Raw genomic sequence first — 20,873 nt, forward strand, 5'->3', positions numbered from 1 at the left:
GAATATGGCTCTGTGCTGTCTAAGATAGCAAAGTTCCATTGGAACGAAGATTAAAGCTCCTAAACCACATTAAATTCATATGGTTTCCAAAGCCAGTTAAGTGGGATCTGATCATTACTTTGTTTGGTATTAATTGTAATAGTATTGATTGTATAGAAAGTTTTTGCATATTGAAGTTGGTGGTGTCTTCCCTAAGAATTTCATTGTCCTTTACAGCAGAGCCTTATTACGCAGTTGTTACAAAATGTAGCATCTTACAGACCTCAGATGAATGGGTTTTCTGGCTATGCAGAAAAGCACCTTGTACTGTTTATCATAGGTTATGCAGTGGTGCAGTCATCACATCCTTCTTTCTGCCCAGTGATGTCTTTCTGTTAGCCAGCAACTCAGCTCTTTCTCCTGAAAACCTTTAACAGTGCTGCATAAGTCACAGGTTAATCCACCTGCTCAAAGAATTCCAATCAAGGAGTTCCAGGCTACAGCAAATTGAGCTCTCCCAACATGCAGGAGAACGTAAATGGCAGAGTTTCTTTCTGTACGTGCTGTGTATATAAGCAGAAATGAAACCCAGCTGTATTGGAAAAGTTGCCAATGTAAATATTCTTGTCATTGCCTCCGGATACTCTGCTGCTAGGTTTCTTTTCATTTTGTGCATGGAGTGGGAAACTGTGCTCATCTGTATCATCATAACATGTAATTGCAGATTTGATCCAAAGAGAGCAGTCCAGCAGTTAAGAGCCTGTGGTGTGTTGGAGACCATCCGTATCAGTGCAGCTGGCTACCCATCCAGGTATTGTACTGCCAAAGATACCTTGTGTTATACTATGTCACATGCTTTATTCAGTGAATTTGGCACCTGGAAGGGAAAAAAGCAGTGTTTCCTTTCAAAAAGATGTTTGTTTTACAAAAATCCCACCAGCTCCTGAAATCTTCAATTCTGAGAAGTTCATTGGCAAGCCACAAGCTGAAATATAAACCAGCCATAGAGTATGTTCTGTTTATTGAGCTCAGAGTTACACTTGGTGCTTTCAACCTGGCACTGAGAAATAATTTCACATGGTGATGTTAATTAGCAAGGAACCATGAACAATAAAATCTTCAACAATGCTGTGTGTGGATAGTAAGAAATTGATAGGAATCTGGATTTGATCCCATATGGAGATGGACAACAAGAAACAGTAATGGTGTTTTTCCCAGGCTGGTTATAGTTCTAAACGTGTTATTCTTGTTCAGAAGTAAATGTTGCCTATAAGGAAGGATTCCCCCCACAGCCACCAAAGCTCACTCTAGAAAAGGTCCCCACAGGGCCTACATGTATTGCTTTGTTTTCAGGCTTCAGACACCTGCTATAATAGCAATTGCAGCCAAAAAATGTAGATGTTTGTTTCAGTGTATGCACATGGAGGGAATGAATCTTTTAAACCATTGTTCTAGTCCACATATCATAAGAATATCAGGCATCAAACTTTTTGCATAAAAATAAAGGAAGAAAGGTGGGAGGTAATTGAGCTTCATTGATAAGATTTGAGCTTCAAATGATATTTTAGAGCCCAGTAAATTCAAAAGCTGAAACTCTAAATCAGGCCTGAAGATGACAAGGGCAAATAATTTTGAAAATGCATCAGGTCCGCTTTATTGCCGAGCAGTTTTGTGTTAATATCAGCGTAGCGATCAGCCTTTTCATATGGAACAAAGGACTTAAAAATATGCTTCCAAAATAGTCAATTAACTGGGATGTTCAATGCCCTGTCACTGTCCTTTTGGAGAAATGTGCTGCCTGAAAATTCACTCTCAACCCTTGCATGCTTATAAGCAGCAAGAAATAGATCCTGAGAATTTATGCCAGCTCTTATAGTAGCAGCACTGCCAATTATTTAATCTTCCTGGTGCTTTCTGACATCCAGAAGGAATTCCCGCCACACCTTTGGACAAACAAATACTGAAAACAGGAAGGCCTGCTGTCTGCTCTAGTTCACTCAGATGGATCTTTATGGAAAAATCCTGTAGAAATTGAGAAAAAATTGTATCTTTTCCATGAAACTGTAGAAGCGTGCTGTAGAACGTAATAGAAATTTACATCCCTTCTCTAGAATTATAAAAGGTGGTGTAACCCTAACTATTGGCTCCACCCTATTAAATTCTCTAAGACTTTTCCATAAAGGGATCTATATCAGCTACTGGTAAGATGAGGATGCCTAAATTTCTGTCATCTCTAAGATTAAACAATGGGGAAAATAACTCAAAATGAGCCAAGCACCTTTTAAAATCACGTTTATGAAGGCATCAGTAGGGCCAAATCCTGCTTCTGCCCTCCTATGCGTAGAAGGCCCTAAGACGTAGTGGAACAGCTAGGGTTTCTTTATGAACGGGGACACCAAGGGGAGTACATGCTGCCAGCAAGCCACGTGGTATGTTCTGCAGCATAGCAGAGGGATCTTAGTTCTGTGACTACACTCAGGGCCGGCTCCAGGCACCAGCTGAGCAAGCTGGTGCTTGGGGCGGCAGACTGTTCGAGGCGGCATTCTGTCCAATCCTAGGGTGGCACGGCCGCTTTTTTTTTTTTTTTTTTTCCTTGTTCCGCTCCGGCCGTCCTGTAGGGGGCGGCGGCGCGGAGAACCAGAGCGCCCTGCAGGGCAGTCCTCTTCCTTCCCTCCCCGCCAACTGGAGCGGATCCCTCGCGGCAGGAGGCGGTGCAGTGGGAGGGGCCGCGTGGCAGCGCCCCTGCTGTAGCCCTGGCCGCCCCCTTCTCTCTCTCCTGCCCGCTCCCTCCCCCGCTCCCTCCCCCCCCCCCCCAAAAAAACCGCGCTGCAGGTTTTTTGTTTTTTTTTTTGCTTTGCCGTTCTGGCTGCCTCGGTTTTTTGTTTTTTTTTTTTGCGTGGGGCAGCCAAAAAGCCAGAGCCAGCCCTGACTACGCTGATCAGCTGGCATAAATACTCACCCAGAGCAGATGGATCTCTGAATTTACGGTTGCACATGGGTTCTCTTAGTGGCTTCAGAGCAGCTTCAGTGGCTCTCTGTTTCCAGTGAGTGAAGGAGAGAATTGATTACCTCCCCCCCCAACAGAAATCCCTTGAATAAGGCCTGATTTCTCCAGTTTTGCACTAGGTGTCCATCATTAGGCCCATGCAGTCTAGTCTATAAGAGTCTTTAGATGTGTTTATCTATTTGAAAAAGATATAAAAATATTTATTTGTAACTGAACTTTAGTAGTTCCTACAGGCCCAGACAGAGATCGGGGTCCCTTGTGAGAGGCGCTGTACACACACAACAGCTCTTACACTGAAAAACTCACAAGGCAAAGAAAGCTTTAGCCTCATATCAAACGGTCCTGCAGTGACTCAAGAGCATGAGTACCAAACTCAGGGTAGACTGTAAGGAAGCGACGCACAAGCCCTCAGATTGGTGGTGAGTTCTGTACGTAGATTTCACCAACCAAATGTCAAGTTTAAACTCTTCAGGCACTGTGCCAGCCTTACCATGGAGTCACAGGCAGTCCCTTGGGTACTCCGTCTGTCTTGCCACCCAGGTAAGCTTACCTTTGTGACAGATGCTCCTTTACACCAAAAATCACAGCAATATTCAGGTTACTCCCAGTCCCAAAGGACCAGCCATTTACCCCAGGTCAGTTGCACTTTAGCTCTTACACCAAAGACAATGCTTTTAGCCAGTCCTGTAATGAACTATCTAAAGATTTATTATATAGGAAAAAGAAATGAGAGTTATTTACAAGGTTAAAGCAAGTAAACATATATACGCAAATGACTTACATTCAAGTATCAAAAGGTAATAGAAGCTTCTGTAATAAGCAAGCTTTGTATGTCCTTTAGGGCTAACTCTAGCTAAACATCTGGGGATCCCTTGCTTATGCCTAGAAACCTTGCCCCACAGAGTCCAAGAAGCAATGGTATACAGTTCCTCCTTGTTAGGGGTTTTTATTCCCTTTCTCCCCCCCACCCCCTTCTTCTTTAAGCTGCAAACTCAGCTAATGGGAGGAATTCACTTACAAGACTCATCTTAATGGGGTGGGGGGGAGTAAACAACAAAGTCTTTTGTCCTCTTTAACGTTCCACTCTAGTCCGTCTGGTGTCGATGGGCCTTCCTTGTCGGACAGGACATAACACCTTTTGTTGGAGACCAGCATTTCACACTAGTTAATGTCTCCCTCCTGTCTGCTGATTTACACAGTTACAGAGGCTTACTGTAGGGTAGTATGTCAGCGTTTACATTGTATGGGATACAGATACTATAACTGAGATTAATATATGCAGCAACTCACAAGCATTCAATAAAGTCTAAACACATTCTTATAATGCTAATGCCTATTTTAACAATGCTAAGATTGGTTCCAGCTATGTATTTGTCAGCATTCCACTGAGCTGGCACCTGGACAGTTGCGATTTTGGTTATGAGCACTTCTTTCCCACTTCTTTCGTGGTGGATAATTTTTTAATACATGGAGCATCCAAATCTTCCTCTTGTCTGATGTTATTGGTCTACTCTAAAGAGGTGCAAGACCGGGCAGCTCTTCAGTTTTCAATCCTCTCCACTTTAGGGTTCAGGACACTTATGATACGACTACACTGCAATTTGGAGTGATCCCCCTTCTTAGGTTCTGAGCCTGAGCTCCAGCCCAAGCTGCAATATGAAAGTACTGTCTATACAGCTGTTCTGTCTACCTGGGCTCTGGCAGGCTCACTCCTACTTGCTCCAAAATGCTGTGTAGACATACCCTTAAGGGACAATGTGAGAATGTTTTTCCTTGCTGCTGTCTTAACATTTCTAGAAGGTGAATATGTACAGTAGTATCTCTTTTGCTATATACAGGACAGTAGCTTCAAGTTGTGCAAGTTTTTTTTATCATCCTCGATTATAGATATTCACACTAACTGACAAGCAAGACCAATAGATTCTATATCCTAATGAAAATCCCCAGGTAGTGAGTAATCTGTACATTTGAACTGACTCTATGAATTAATTAGGCAAATGTTACTTAAAATCTAAATCTGATACCACTGGAAATGTAATATTTTTTTATTATTCCTTTTGGTTTCAGCTTCACATAGTCACTTTCATGACTTTAAGCACAGCATAAAATCACAATGAGTTTTATAAGAGTAATATCTAGAGTGCATGATTTCAAATTGAAGACATTTTCTGCTAAATAAATGATAGGGAAGAGGTCATTGCTAGAAGCTTGATCTTACAACCCTTTAGTTCTAATCCTACATGACTAAACTCCATTCGAAATAGCCGTGCAAAATTTTAAATCCTTGAACTGCAAGATGTTTGCATTTCATTTAGGATTTGCAAAAATATCTTGTAGAATTTTTCTCAAAATAATAGAAAAAAATGCTAATTTTCACATTTCCATGTATAACTGAACACTTTAGAGTAATAGAATCATAGGACTGGAAGGATCTTGAGAGGTCATCTAGTCTAGTCCCCTGCACTCAAGGCAAGACTGAGTATTATCTAGACCATCCCTGACAGGTGTTTGTCTAACCTGCTCTTAAAAATCTCCAATGATGGAGATTCCACCACCTCCCTAGGCAATTTATTCCAGAGCTTAACTACCCTGACAGGAAGTTTTTCCTAATGTCCAACCTAAACCTCCCCTGTTGCAATTTAAACCCATTGCTGCTTGTCCTATCCTCAAAGGCTAATGGGAATATTTTTTTCTCCCTCCTTCTTGTAACAACCTTTTATGTACTTGAAAACTGTTACCATGTCCCCTCTCAGTCTTCTCTTCTCCAGACTAAACAAACCCGATTTTTTCAGTCTTTCCTCAAAGGTCATGTTTTCTAGCCTTTTAATCATTTTTGTTGCTTTTCTCTGGACTTTCTCCAATTTATTCACATCTTTCTGAAATATGGTGACCAGAACTGGACACAATACTCCAGTTGAAGTCTAATCAGTATGGAGTAGAGCGGAAGAATTACTTCTTGTGTCTTGCTTAAAACACACTCCTGCTAATACATCCCAGAATGATGTTCGTTTTTTTGCAACAGTGTTACACGATTGACTCATATTTAGCTTGTGATACACTATGACCCCCAGATCCTTTTCTGCAGTATGCCTTTCTAGGCAATTTCCCATTTTGTATGTGTGCAACTGATTGTTCCTTCCTAAGTGGAGTACTTTGCATTTGTCCTTGTTGAATTTCATCCTATGTACTTCAGACCATTTCTCCAGTTTTCCAGATCATTTTGAATTTTAATCCTATCCTCCAAAGAACACTCAACCCCCCCAGCTTGGTATCATCCACAAACTTTATAAGTGTCCTCTCTATATGCCATTATCTAAATCATTGATGAAGATATTGAACAGAACAGGACCCAGAACTAATCCCTGCGGGACCCCACTCATTATGCTCTTCCAGTTTGACTGTGAACCACTGATAACTACTCTCTGGGAAGGGTTTTCCAACCAGTTATGCACCCACCTTATAGTACCTCCATCTAGATTATATTTCCCTAATTTGTTTACGAGAAGGTCATGCGAGACATTATCAGAAGCCTCACTAAAGTCAAGATATACCACGTCTACCGCTTCCCCCCCATCCACAAGACTTGTTATCCTGTCAAAAATGGCTATTATGTTGGTTTGACATGATTTGTTCTTGACAAATATATGCTGGCTGTTTAGTTATCACCTTATTATTTTCTTGGTGTTCACAAATTGATTGCTTAATTATTTGCTCCATTATCTTTCCTGGTACTCAAGTTAAGCAGACTGATCTGTAATTACCTGGGTTGTCCTTATTTCCCTTTTTATAGATTGGCATTATATTTGGCCTTTTCCAGTCCTCTGGAATCTCTCCCATCTTCCATGACTTTTGGAAAATAATCACTAGTGGCTAAGATATTTCCTCAGTCAGTTCTTTGAGTATTCTAGGCTGTATTTCATCAGGCTCTGATGACTTGAAGACATCTAATTTGTCTAAGGAATTTTTAACTTGTTCTTTCCCTATTTTAGTCTCTGATCCTACCTCGTTTTCACTAGCATTCACTATGTTAGATGTCCGATTGCTACTAACCTTTTTGGTGAAAACTGAAACAAAAAGTCATTTAGCACTTCTGCCACTTCCACATTTTGTGTTATTATTTTTCCCACCTCATTGAGTAACGGGCATACCGTGTCCTTGGTTGTCTTCTTGCTTCTATTTGTACATGTTTTCTTGTTGCTCTTTATGTCTCTACCTAGTTTAATCCCGTTTTGTGCTTTCTAATTTTGTTCCTATATACTTGTGTTACATGTTTATAGTCACCCTTTGTCATTTCACCTAGTTTCTACTTTATATAGGACTCTTTTTCGAGTTTCAGATCATTGAAGATCTGCTGGTTAAGCCAGGGTGGTCTCTTGCCATTTTTCCTATCTTTCCTATGCAGTGGGATAGTTTGCTTTTGTGCCATTAATAATGTCTCTTTGAAAAACTGCCAACTCTCTTGAACTGGTTTTCCCCTTAGACTTGCTTCCCATAGCATCTTATCTGCCAACTCCCTGAGTTTGCTAAAGTCTGCCTTCTTCAAATCATTGTCTTTATTGTGCTGTTTTCCCTCCTCCCATTCCTTAGGATCATGAACTCAACCATTTCATGATCACTTTCACCTAAGCTGCCTTCCACTTTCAAATTCTCAACCAGTTCCTCACTATTTGTCAAAATCAAATCGAGAACAGTCTCTCCCCTAGTAGCTTTCTCCACCTTCTGAACTAAAAAATTGTCTCCAATACATTCCAAGAACTTCTTGGATAATCTGTGATCTGTTTTCCATCATCACGAAGTCCTGTGCATTGGATGATTTTGTTAGTTGTTTAAAAAATCCACCTCCTTCTCTTCTTCCTGGTTAGGTGGTCGGTAGTAGACCCCTACCATGACTTGTTTTTTATCCTTATCCATAGATTTTCAACAAGTCTGTCTCCTATTTCCATCTCAACCTCAGTCCAAGTGTATACATTTTTAATATACAAGGCAACCTTTCCTATATTTTGCCATCATTTCATTACAGGGGGTATTTCTGGGAGTGAAAAGTCTTGGAAATATTTTGACATTCAATTTTTTGCTTTTGTCACTGTGGCACTCCCATAGTCACTACTCTGAATAGGTTTTATTTGTACGGTGACTTTTCACCCAGTTCTTAAAAAGTTGAATACAGTTTTTCAGTGTTCTGCAGACCATATAAAGAAAATAATAAACTCCACTACAAGAAAGAGCTTGGCAGTTCCCCCGTCTTTGATATAGGATATGCTTTGCTGTATTTATCATTTTCATGTAACACTATATTCTGCAAGTATTTGATGTAAAATGAAAATGTATCATCCAATTTGAAATGCTACGCAGTAGTTAAGAAATATGTTCATTATTATGTACATAAACCACTGTGATGAATGCGCTGTCCTAGAGAAATGAAGAGTGTATCCATCATCAGCTTTTATGTTTAAAGTATGGAACATGTCTCTCCACTATAAAACCATTTGTCTTCTTTTTAGAAGCTGGTTACAATGAAGATTAATCTAGAGAAAATAAGAATCGAAGCAATGTGTTGCTCCATCAACACTAACAAAATACTCTTTTAGGAATCTTTGAACTTGAGAACTTCATAAGACAAGACTTTATCTGTCATAGTTGTTCTCTTATCTTCTCAGTGTTTAAGTATTAATGACACCCAGTTATTAAGAGTACAACTGAATCCATAGCTAATACCAGTGGCTTGAATGAAGTCATGGGCCCGGCCGATTCAGAATGCTCAGTTGTAGTATATCTGTAAGAATTCTGTACATAGTCAATTTGTGAATGCAAGGCGTGGTCTAGTGATTTAAGCATGGATCTAGAAAACAGCTTGGACTCTGGAGCACATCTCAGAACCATCTGGTTCAGTTTCCATGCTGTACAATCTATTGAAGGTACTTTATCCTTTTTCATAGTATCTGAGTGCCTCACAGTCTTTACAACACCCCTGTGAGATACAGACAAAACTGCAGCACAGACCAGGGCCGGCTCCAGGTTTTCTGCCGCCCCAAGCAGCGAAGAAAAAAAAAAAAAGCCAATCAGCGGCACTTTGGCGGCAGCTCAATCATGCCGCTCCATTCTTTGGTGGCAGTTCGGCAGCGGGTCCTCCACTCTCCCCCTTCCTCTTCGGTGGCACTTCGGCAGCAGCTCAAAGAGGAAGAGAGGGACTGAGGGACCCACTGCCGAATTCCCGCCAAAGACCCGGACATGCCGCCCCAATAGCGGACGGAGGGCCACCCCTTTGTATTGGCCACCCCAAGCACCTGCTTCCTTCGCTGGTGCCTGGAGCTGGCCCTGGCACAGACAGATCAAGTGACTTGCCCAACGTCATATGGAGAGTCTGTGTCAGAGCAGGGAATTGGACCTGGGTCTCCTGAGTCACAGGCCAGTGTCCGAACCACTAGAATATTCTTTCCCTGTGCAACATTGCTCATGATACTTGCCTGCCATGCAGAGGGTGTTTTGAGGATTAAATACTTACTATTTATTATTTAGAAAGTGCTTGGAACATATCAAGCACTATAAATGCCACATATTAGCAACAATTAACTTCCAATGTTTGTTCCTTATTCTTTACCAGGTAGAATTTCCTTTGTTCAGAGATGAGCTGAAGCGCTCATATCCAGCCTGCTGCAAATTTTGGTAATAGGGCGTTTGTATTTGACTCTCCAAACCTGTCCCAGTAGACTTTTGTCCCAGTTCAGTTCCAAAACTGGAATTGCCCAGTTTTCTGGCTGAGGATATGAGAGAAATCTTGTGGTATTTCTGCTACTTTGGACCAAAATCGTGCAAGAACTATTTTATTTTTGGCAGCATCAAATCTGAACACCCACTCCTGACTTGTCCTTCACCACAAACTCTAAACCCCATCTCCTCAACCCAATTTTATCTATTTTTTGTTTGTTTGTTATAGGGTATGTCTACATTAGACGTGTGGCTGGCCCATGCCAGCTGACTCAGGCTTGTGGGCTTGGGCTGAATGGGTTGCTTAATTGTGGTGTAGGCAATTGGACTCAGACTGCAGCCCAAGTTCTGGGACCCTCCTACTTCGCAAGCTCCTGGAGCCCAGACTCCAGCCCAAGCCTGAACATCTACACTGCAATTAAACAGTCACTTAACCCGCACCAGAGCCCGAGTCAGCTGCCATGGGGCCTGCTACAGGTTTTTAATTGCAGTGTACGTATATCCTTAATGTCGCCTCCTAGTCTGGACCGGACACTTTTGTTTGTATTAACACGCCTAGATAGCTTTACAGCAACAACAAAAAGCTCTCCTCTGCCTTCATTTGTCTCCCTACTTCTGGTCTTCAAGTTCAATTTCTTGGAAGAATTTGTTTTCAACTTTTAAAGATCTACTAAATAGCATGCCTCAACTCAGCCATTCCAACCTAGGTGGAAGCCCTACATTGCCAGTGACAGACATGTCAAAGAGGATTTGATTTTTTCCCCTTAATCAGCAGGAATTTGTCTTGAGGTTTCTCCTTCAATAAACAAAGTCAGAGATGTATGGGTTTTGATGGTAAGGATTTCAATTAGTTTAACTCATATCTAATCTGGGGAAAATTACGCTGAAATTTTTCTATGAAAGGTAACGCAAGAATAAGTGAATTAATTTTGAACAATCATGGACCAAAACAAGTGATTGTCCAGTTTGATTTGAGTCTGGCATTTTAGACTAAACCCAGAAATTGGGGATTAACACAATTCTGTCAGCGCTGATTGAATAGCAGGATTCACTTGAGCAATTGAATTCCTCATCTAGGACAGTCTGTGATGCATCCATGAGCTATGGCCGGTGTCTGCAAACATTGAGATGTTTTCAAATTCATCCTCTCGGACTTATTACCTTCAGGGAAAATAGTAAAATCCTCTCAAGAATAGCGATTAGTGTTGCCAATGCTAACTGGTTATTTTAAATGTTCACCTTTTGTGGCTTATACATAGAGCCATCCTTCCTTTACAATAATTACCAGTGTATATAATCTGTACCTTTAAGGAAGGATGTCTCTGTGTGAATGTGTATATCATATAAAACAAAAATTTGGAATCTGACTTCTGACACACATGAACTGGTCCTTTAGAATTTCTGAGATCAGTTTAGCCATATATATATATTACCTCATCTAGCCAGAAGCCGTTTTGGATATCACTTAAATATTCCTGACATTTCACTTCTGCTTTTTTGTTCATCTGAGCTGTCTATTACATACTGCAATTTTGTACCAGTTTTGTGTAATATCACAGCTGCTAAACCTTACAGACATTAAACATTCATAATTGAAATGTTTCAAGGGCATCCCTATGTACGAAATAATTTTCCATAATGTGCCTTTATCTGCCTGGAAATGTCTTTAGAGAAACATGATCTGTAAATTTATTTGGCTACAGATAGTACCTTATTTGTTTGCTGTTCTTTTATATGGGACTTTTTTAACATTTTATTTTTTTGTTTGCTTTGTTAGGGTGAACATTTTCACTCTCATATTCTAGGGAATAGTTCTGGGCATTAGATCCATGGATAATTTCAGGCAGCACTAATCTGAAGGCTTAATAATTAATCGAAAGGCAAATCTGTTCTGCTATGGCATGGTAACACAAAACAAGAGGCGCTATATCCTCACCTGCTGTTTCTAAAGTAACCCAGGGCAAAAATTATCTCAAATATGCATCCCGCATGTCCCAAAGAGTCATAGTTCCTGAACAAAGTTTACTGTTTGGTCTTTTTTGTGTTCTATAGTGTTAAGCAATGTGGATCTCTTAAATGGATTATATCATATTCTCCATTTGTCACTTACTCTAGGTCCTCCACTTAAACAAAACTGTGTGCTTAGCAGATGGCAGAAACCATTATGGTCTGTAATGTCAAGGTCTCCATAGTGCAGTTTGCAGCTTATCCTTGTTTCTGTGGGGTAGTTATGGTGTATCAAGTTGCTGTGGGCGGTGCACATAAACAATCTCTCCCCATGCCAAGAACCCTTAGGAGAAGAAAACGTTCAGCCTATACCCAGTCAACTGTTTGTACATTGCCATAACACAACAGTTGTTCAGAGGGTTTTTTTCAGAATAGCACACGTCCTATTATAGTTACTTCTACAGTTCAGTTTATAACAAATAACCCATCCGAGATGCAAACAAACAAAAACAGCCACATGCATTCTTTTTTCTTTTCTCTTTTTTTTTTTTAATGTGCTAGACAGATATTTTTTATACCAATTTCAGGTTGCAGAGAAATAAAATATTGTGGTAAATTATAAGACGTGGGGATTTTCCATTATTCAACTCCCAGATTGCAGGGACGAACACAGTTCCACCCAAGTCACATTGCCGATAATGTAATCACAGTATAATGCCCAGGTGGAGAATTTCTTGGCAATTGTTGACTGGAGGTAAAACTCCCAGGCCAAGATCTTCAGAGATACTTAGGCACCTAATTCCCACTGAAATCAGTGGAAGTTAGGAACCTAAATGCCTTTGAGGATCTGGGCTCCATTGACTTCACTGGGTTCAGGATTTTGCCCCAGGTGCCTTAACTTAGCTATTCTTTAATTCCTAGGCTGCTAGATACTTAACTGGGAAAGGAGGAAGATCAAAGAAATCTTGAGTTAGGCCACAGTCTTCCAGCTAGTAGGGTGTAGGCAGACTGCTGAGCTGAGCATTGAGAAGGGGCTTTAGGCATGCCCAGCAGTTTGCCCGCACACAAGTTGCAGGATTGGGACCCTTGTAAATTCTGCCACCCTTTTATTGGAGTGCTTAAGTTTTTTGAATCAGAGGTACTTGGGGTTGGTTTGCACTATGTTATTTTAACAGGATCAGTGAGTCTCACTTCCCTGTTTGTTTAGCTGACAGACATTCTGTCCATTTGGGAGCTGTCTTAACTCATGTTTGTCAGCCAGCCTCAAAATCATTAATCCATTTATCCTCAGATGTCCTTAACGCCCATTCTCGCCATCTCTTCCCACTCCCCATATCCTCTTTTCTAGCTGCTGCTAACTTTCTAAAAAACAAACAACATAAATCTGTTGGGTCTGAGGTTGCTCATGCTTGGTCTCAGCCCAGAGATGAATTTCTTAGGAAAGTTTGAGAAAAATCAGTTTGTCTATTTATTTTTTCAACTGTACCAGCAGGAAGGAAAAACACACTTTCACCAGTAGTTCCAATCAGAATTGTTGCCGTTACATAACCATAGTGGAAGCTAAGGACTTCAAACTGAGTTTGTTTGATGACATTCACTGTCCTTGTCTTCTCTAGGGAAAAAGGTGTGTTGTTACTTTGAGTTAGCTGACATGGTAATTAACTTGAGGTAAAATCCTAGTGAAGACAAGATACTAGTATAGACAAGGGTTGGCACGAGTGCTCTAAAAATAGCTGTGTAGATGGTGCTTTGAAATCCAGCTTGGGCTCCCCTCCAGGGCTTCAGAGCCTGAACTCCAGTGCAAGCCTCAACATCTACACAGCTGTTTTTAGAACACTAGAGCAGCGGCTCTCAAATTGTGGGTTGGGACTCCAAAGTAGGTCAGGACCCTGTTTTAATGGGGTCACCAGGGCTGGCGTTAGACTTGCTGGGACCCACTGCCCAGGCTGAAGGCTTTGAGGGCTTCAGCCCTGGGTGGCCAGGCTCAGGTTACAGGCCTCCTGCCTGGGGCTGAAGCCCTTGGGCTTCGGCTTTGGCCCCCTTGCCCGGGGCGGTGGGACTCGGGCTTCGGCTTTGGCCCACCCACCTAGGGCAGCAGGGCTCAGGCTTCGGTCCCTCTGCTTGGGCCATGTAGTAATTTTTGTTGTCAGAAGGGGGTCGCGGTGCAATAAAGTTTGAGAACCCCTGCACTAGAGCAAGTCTCACTAGCATCAAGTCTGTAGACCCCGGCTGGGAGGCTTCTCTCCAGATGCAGTGTAGACATGCCGCAGGTAGTTTAACAAGAGGTCTTAAATTTCAGCTAACTTCTTTAACTGCTCCTCCCTCTGAAAGTCTTGTAAAAGCAACTGTGAAACTGCTGTATCTTATTGCAGCTATCCTTAACCGAGCGTGTAAAAGGCTTGACAATGGAGCATTGCCCACCAATGAAACCAGCCTTGTGCACCCCATCTGTCAGTGCCTCACATTAATGTCTCCATCCTTTCTGACATCCTGCCCCTTTTGCAGAAAACACCCTCTCCTACTTCAGACTGACCCTTTCTCCTTCAACTCCCTCCCCAAGACCCACTACTGCAATTCTGATAAGGAAAAAGCCACTGAATACCAGCAAGTTGAGGGGGAGATGGAGATAGTTATCGCTCGCTTTATAGCAATAAAAAAGAAATGTATGTTTGTATATTGAATCAGAATGTATTTAACTGTATCCCTACGATTTGTAAGTCACTTGTCGTCTTAGGCCCTCGGCCTGTGAACACATGAGTTCGATAGGACTACTCATGTGCTTTTAAGTATGTGTATACGTGTTTTCAGGTTGCAGCCTTAGACTGTAAATCCTTCGGGAGGGAGGACATGCATCTTTGTATGTGTTTATACAATACCCAGCCCATTAGGGCCATGATCTTCATATAGGACTTCTTGACTCTACTGCAATATAGATGTTTGTATTAATATTCGATATGCAGAGATACAAGCTCCATGGATCTAGCAGAACTATGATACTGATCTCCTTTGCAAAGCACGTTGGAATCTATGAATGCAAACCATTATATAAGAGCTTGGCATTAACTCAGCCTTAAGGTTGCCTTCCTCAGTTAAATCCCCTGCAGTTGTTAAGGTATTTCAGCTGGGACAGGGAAAGCAATTTTTAGATATGCAATTACAGCATCCTGATCTGAACATCTGGGTAAATGTGTACACCCATGTGGATGGAAGTAGGGTAAAGATCACTAACATAAACTTAAAACTTTAAGCCTGTTTTGTGCAAACTTTCCATAACAAGTCACCTGAGACAGAGCATTGACAATTTCCATCCCAAAATTTCTTTGAGAAATAGGCTAACAATAAAGGCGGGCTAGAATGGAAAGTTCAGTGCTTAACTATGGTGGGCAGTAGACATTTTCACTATTATAGATGGATTTTATTGCAGGGAATTATAGAAAATATTGAGGAACACTTTTCTTTAAAGGCATTTTCCATTTTATTTTTTACTTTGGTTTACAAACACCCATGGCAGCTTGATACTGAAATGTATTTCACTGGGGGGCGGAGGGGGATATTTTTTTCTGTTGCGTATGTGCAGTTTTTTTATCGGGTGGGAGGGTCACTCAGGAGCGTTGTGCTACTCGCATTTTTTTGTTCAAAATTGAGCCCTGGAATGTTTCATTTTGGTGGGGTGGAAAAAGCAGAAAGAATTGCTTGGATTTTGCATGTATATACAAAAGCATAGATCAACTTTTGGTTGCACCATGGACAGACTTCCAAACGCTCAATTCTCATTTAATGTATTCCCATTTTAAGACTCCTTTTGTGGTGCCAGAGCAGTAGAAAGTGGTCATAGTGTAAATGAGAATCAGGCCCATTGTATGATTGCTCGAGTTTAGGAGAAGTCTGGCATTTTGGAGTTCACTCACTTCTTTTCCTGGACGTTCATTTGCATATGTTTAAAATAATTGTAGCAGCACTGGAAATGCCTGGTGTTTTCACCAAAACCCCTGGTTTTGATGGGTTCATAACTCAGCTGTTTTAGTTCGCAGAGGGCTGAAACTTAATGAACTGTGAATCAATTTCAGATCTAATATGCAGACTCTAAATCTCATAGAGATGGCAGGAGATGCCTCTTCCTAGCAGTATAATATAGTGCCCTGATTTCTTGAATTACAGCTCTGCCACGTTTAGAGACTTCATTGTTTGTGGTGCAGAGCCTTCCAAACAACCTGCTTTACCTGTCCCAAGCCAAACATCTAATAACAGCCGGGAGAGCAGCCAAGTTCGAGCATGTGCCTTAAAGGCCTGAACTCTCAACATGAGAAGTGTTCTAATGTATATGCATCCGAGTTTGGAAACAAAAGCCAGGCAAGAACTATGTTCAATGTGTTCCATGCCATATACTGTGTTTGCTTTTTAATTTCTCCTCAAAATATGCACATAACGCATGTCAACAGCTATAGAAGATACCCACATGTGTCCAGGGGCAAAATGGTTCTTGCTCTTAAGTGATTTCATTGGAATGCAGTAGACTGGTGGTCAGGGGAATAGAACTGAAGTGTTCCGCAGTGGTTCCACTCCAAACCAAGGTCTTAGCAAAGGAGCTTATGGGAGTGCAGATAAAAGAAGAGGTTCTATAGCAAATCTGGATTGATGATAGACACAATGCATACAGTCTGAACAAATAATGACAAATTTCTGTAGGGCTCAACCTGGCCATCCTAACGCAGGCCAAACACCCATCAATCTGAATCAGTTCCCAGCCTAAGGACATGCAGGATCAGGCAACAAAATATTACTTGCAGAAAAATATTTGAAAAAAAAACATGTGGAAGTCCAATGGTGAGATAGTGGCAAGTGTGATTAGAAGAGGTTGTAGGCCCAATTTTTATATAACAAAATCCTTTGGCATTTTCGGACAGTGGTGACCTCAGGTGGTTGACCGGCATGTGTCATGATGTTCGGTGCAACCTGATTTGTCTTATTTTACATCTGTCTCTCAATGTGGGGTACTTTTTTGGCCGAATGGTATTTCCATAAATCCCTCTAATGCAGATACTGTAACTTGTAGTTCTGCAATCCTGCTATGGCAATGCTTTCCGGTTAGAAGGAGGAAAGGTTCTTGTGGTTGTTTGGGCGTCGTCGGCACCAAATTGCGTGTGTCTGTGTCATAACCAAGCGGGAAACTTTCTGGAACACTTAAAATGAGAGAGGAGCCTTAACATTTAGACCCAAATTCGAGTTAGGCTGGCGATTGCATTCAACACCAAATCAGGGCCGAGGTTGAGGTTCACATGAATGGTGCAGAAATCTGGCTAGCTGTTCTTGTGATGCTTTGGTCCCAACTGATGTAAATCTTTCCAGATCACCCATCCTCCTTTGTGATTTTAAATATACCTGATCCAGTACAAGCTGGTGGAGGGGGGAAGGAGGGAGGGGAAGCACCTTCCAACCCAGTCCAGAACCAGCGGGGGTTGGGTTCAGACCTGATTTTAAACCCCGCTCTCCCTCTCTCTCCTCCAAATATGAAAAGGTTTGGCTTCGAGGTTTGGTTTATTTAAGCTCTAATTCTAAACATTAGCTAAATAAATGAAACCCAGTGCCCTGTTTAATTTTATCTGTGCTTTGCTTTCAGGTGGTCCTACCATGACTTTTTCAATAGGTATCGAGTTCTTATGAAAAAGAGGGAGATCTCTAAAAATGACAAGAAGTTGATCTGTAAAACGCTTCTGGAAAACCTCATTAAGGTGAGCTGGGACTGAAGCTTTGGAAACAATCATTAAAGCGCAGAAGCTGTTGACACTGATAATATCTCAGCTCACCTTCCCTTCCTCCCCATTTGCCTGCTGTAGCTGAAAATGCTGATGTGTCCCTGGCACTCAGGAGCGTCTTCCAAAGTCAAACCATCTCAGAACGAATAATGAGACTAAATGAGACATGGCATGAGATCTGTTGATTGCATTCAAGCTGAAAAAGCCTTTTTTCTGCAATTGAATTCCACAGCTCGTTCGTGGACAGTAAATGATAGTGAGTTACTATCCCCACAAAACCCATTCCTTTTCCTTCTTTTTGACAATTGGAATAAAATCCTAGAGTCCCAGCTTCACACACGGCGTACAGCATGAGGAATCCCGGTCAAGAGATGGAGTGGCCAAAGGGCCTATCTCTCACTGCACAGAGACCCCCAAAGCGAGTCACCAATCACCTTTTCATACAAATGATAAAGAGAAAATGCAACATGATATGTCTGCTGCATGGGAAATTCTTAATGGTCACATACTGTGAGAACAGTCTAGGCACTGAGATTTCTTTTCCAATTATTAGTTTGTTCTGTCCTTTTTAAAAAAAAAAAAAAAAATTAACAAGCTCTAGCTGAGGGAGGTTCAGTTTGTCATTACTCAGGCTCCTTGGGAACTATTTGAGTTCATTTTTAAATTTAAGGATATTTTCCAATGATTTTTTTTCTCCATGATTAAATTTTTATTTCTGAGGCCTTTTTTTGTTGCTGAGGCCTCTAACAGGTTGGCTCGTTGTTTTCTTGGGGCCCCAGTCCTGCAAAGACTCAGCTTTATTCACTGACACGTCCTGTTGATGTCAGTGAGTAAAGTTAAAGCACATGCATGCCTATGCAGGATCGCAGCCTTGATTTTTTTTTTCTAAAGAGATGATCTAAAGTTGCAAAATGCAGCTTTTGCATCCAGATTTTGAACATGCGCTCAGTCTGTGGGTTTGGCTTAGCCTCTTTGTAAGGAATGGGGCCACTTTTAGAGTGTTGGCACAGATCTGGGTTCAGATTTTGAGACTCCTCTCATTTCCCACACACAGTTTGGGAGTCTTTGGCTCAGAAATTTTGGTTCTAGCTCATCTCTTAAGTTTCGTCACAATGAAGGAGAACAAGCTTTTGTTTTTCACCCTATCAGAGAGGATAACATGCCAAGAAAGTGTTTGCATATTCATTGACTAGAATGGAAATACAGAAACTGGAAACAGAAAGGTCCACGGTCCAGCAATGCCAATGCCCTACCTCGTGCGGTTGTGATATGACATGACGAATGCCCCTTGATCTGAAAACACCATCTGTGTTCCAGAGCAAGGTGACAAGCCTTCATGGTCCCTGCTATTGCCTAGTTAGGATAAATTGCAAAACTCCCATTGACTTCAGTGGGACTGGGATTTGGTCCTTAACTCTTGTCAGCTGTTAGTGCAAATATGTGAAAATCGGGATTGTTGGGTTAAAAGCGTGAGTCTTGGCTTTATATGCTGAAACTGGTGCTGTGGGATAAAGTTTGTTTAAGCCAGTTGAACGGATATGGGAATTGAACTGGTAAATTTTATTCACTCTTGCCATCCCTACAATGCTGAGCAAATGCATAGACTCCTCAGGAAAATGTTTGTCTTAACTCAGTTTCCCTTATGCTTTTGAAAAGGATCCTGACAAGTTCCAGTTTGGACGTACCAAGATCTTTTTCCGTGCAGGCCAGGTGGCATATCTGGAGAAACTGCGGGCAGATAAATTCAGAGCTGCTACTATCATGATACAGAAGACAGTGCGGGGCTGGCTGCAGAGGGTGAAGTACAGAAGGATGAGAAATGCTGCAATAACAATCCAGAGGTATACACGAGGACACCTAGCTCGCAGGTAAGCGTTATCTCTAGAGAATGACTAGCTGGGAACTATAGAGTGGAGAATAGTTCCAGCTCTCTTGTTAGAACTACTCAATCATCTGATACCCCTTGTGTTATGAAACCTGGGTACATTCATAGATTCCAAGGTCAGAAGAGACCATTGTGATCATCTAGTCTGACCTCCTGCATAACACAAGCCATAGAACTTACCCAAAATAATTCCTAGAGCAGATCTTGATATCACAAGTACATGACCTGCCTTATCTTCAGAAGCACTAAGCACCTGCAGTTGCCATTGACTTTATAGGGAGTTGCAGATGTCCTGCACCTCTGAAAATAAAGCCCGTTCTATGTGTATGTAGACCATGGACAATGTGGTGTAACTGTAAGAATAAGGGCATGGGAGTCAGAATCCCTTGGTTCTGTCCCCAACTCTACCTGTGATTTTTGGGAAGGTCGCTTAAATTCTTTTAGCCCTTGTTAGAGGGTTTATTCCTTCACCCTCTTACTTCCCTGGTCCTTCTCGCGTGAACAGAGAGCAACAATATCCGAAGTCCGAAGGTGCAAACAATTCGATGTTTATTGGGATGAACTTCCAGCAAGCAATGATTCTAATTTCCTTCCTCAGTGTCCCCTTCCCAGCTCTGATGTCACAGAGCCTTGCCTGTCTCCCTGTTCCCATTCCCTGCCTTAACAAAACATGATTCCAATTCCCCACCCCCTTACTTCTTGATTGACTGCAGACTATATAGTAAAACTTGAGTTTTGCTTAACTATACCTTAACCAATCATTTTACTGAAATTTAAGTAACCAATCCTAACATATTGTAACACGATTATCTAACCAATTATATCCCACCACCTTAATTGGTTTACACCCAGCAAAATCACGGAACCAGACACAGATTATACAGACAATCAATGGGGAAGTGGGGACTGCAGTGATAGAACAACAAAGAAATGAGGATTTCACACCCCAGCTATTGATAAGTGAGTTCTTGCCAGACAGGATGCTATCAAACTAAATCTTCTAGACTCTTCCCTTTCTCTGGAAGTGACCGATCAGATCATCTTTCTAACAGCCCCAGATGGCCTTAGTTCAATGTGACTAGTTTGGAATGTGAGGATGTGACCATATGCTTTCCAGCCTATGCCTGCCTCTGCTGTTTAGCCAAAGGCCTTAGCCTAAGAACAAGGCCTTAGACTATCATAGTGAGAGAAGGCCTATAACCTGGCAGACTGATTTTGATTCTTGTTTTGTACCTCTATAACTAGCTAAGTGATAAGAATACACCTACATTCTTAAAGTATAGGCCTTTCCAGACAGGCCTGAATATCTGTATCCTAACAGACCTGTCTACTCTCTCTCATATGTTAATGCACTGTTTATTGGTGTTGCACCAGTGTGTGTGTATATATGTGTGTGTGTGTGTGTGTGTGTGTAGTGAAAACGTGTGTGTGTGTGTGTATACACACACACACACACATATAGTGAAAACATGACTTGAAATGTCACCTGGTAGAGCTCATGGTGGAGAAGATTCAAGGATTAGAGATGCAGCTGGAGACAATGGTGGAATTCAGGCAGGAATTTGAAGGTGTAATGCAGGAGAGGAGGTGATAGACA

The 20,873-nt window shown here is 41.6% G+C and overlaps 1 protein-coding gene across 2 annotated transcripts in view; it reads left to right on the forward strand.

The window, feature by feature from the left end:
* Positions 1 to 20,873, forward strand: part of MYO5B (myosin VB) — a 385,776-nt gene that overhangs the window by 269,787 nt on the left and 95,116 nt on the right. For both annotated transcript variants that reach the window (XM_054031756.1, XM_054031755.1), the window contains exons 17-19: positions 704 to 790; positions 17,256 to 17,367; positions 19,048 to 19,259. In XM_054031756.1, the coding sequence (XP_053887731.1) occupies positions 704 to 790; positions 17,256 to 17,367; positions 19,048 to 19,259 (411 nt within the window). The remainder of the gene's footprint in view (positions 1 to 703; positions 791 to 17,255; positions 17,368 to 19,047; positions 19,260 to 20,873) is intronic.

Source organism: Malaclemys terrapin, chromosome 6 (assembly GCF_027887155.1).
Source record: "Malaclemys terrapin pileata isolate rMalTer1 chromosome 6, rMalTer1.hap1, whole genome shotgun sequence".
NCBI classification, from domain to species: Eukaryota; Metazoa; Chordata; order Testudines; family Emydidae; genus Malaclemys; species Malaclemys terrapin.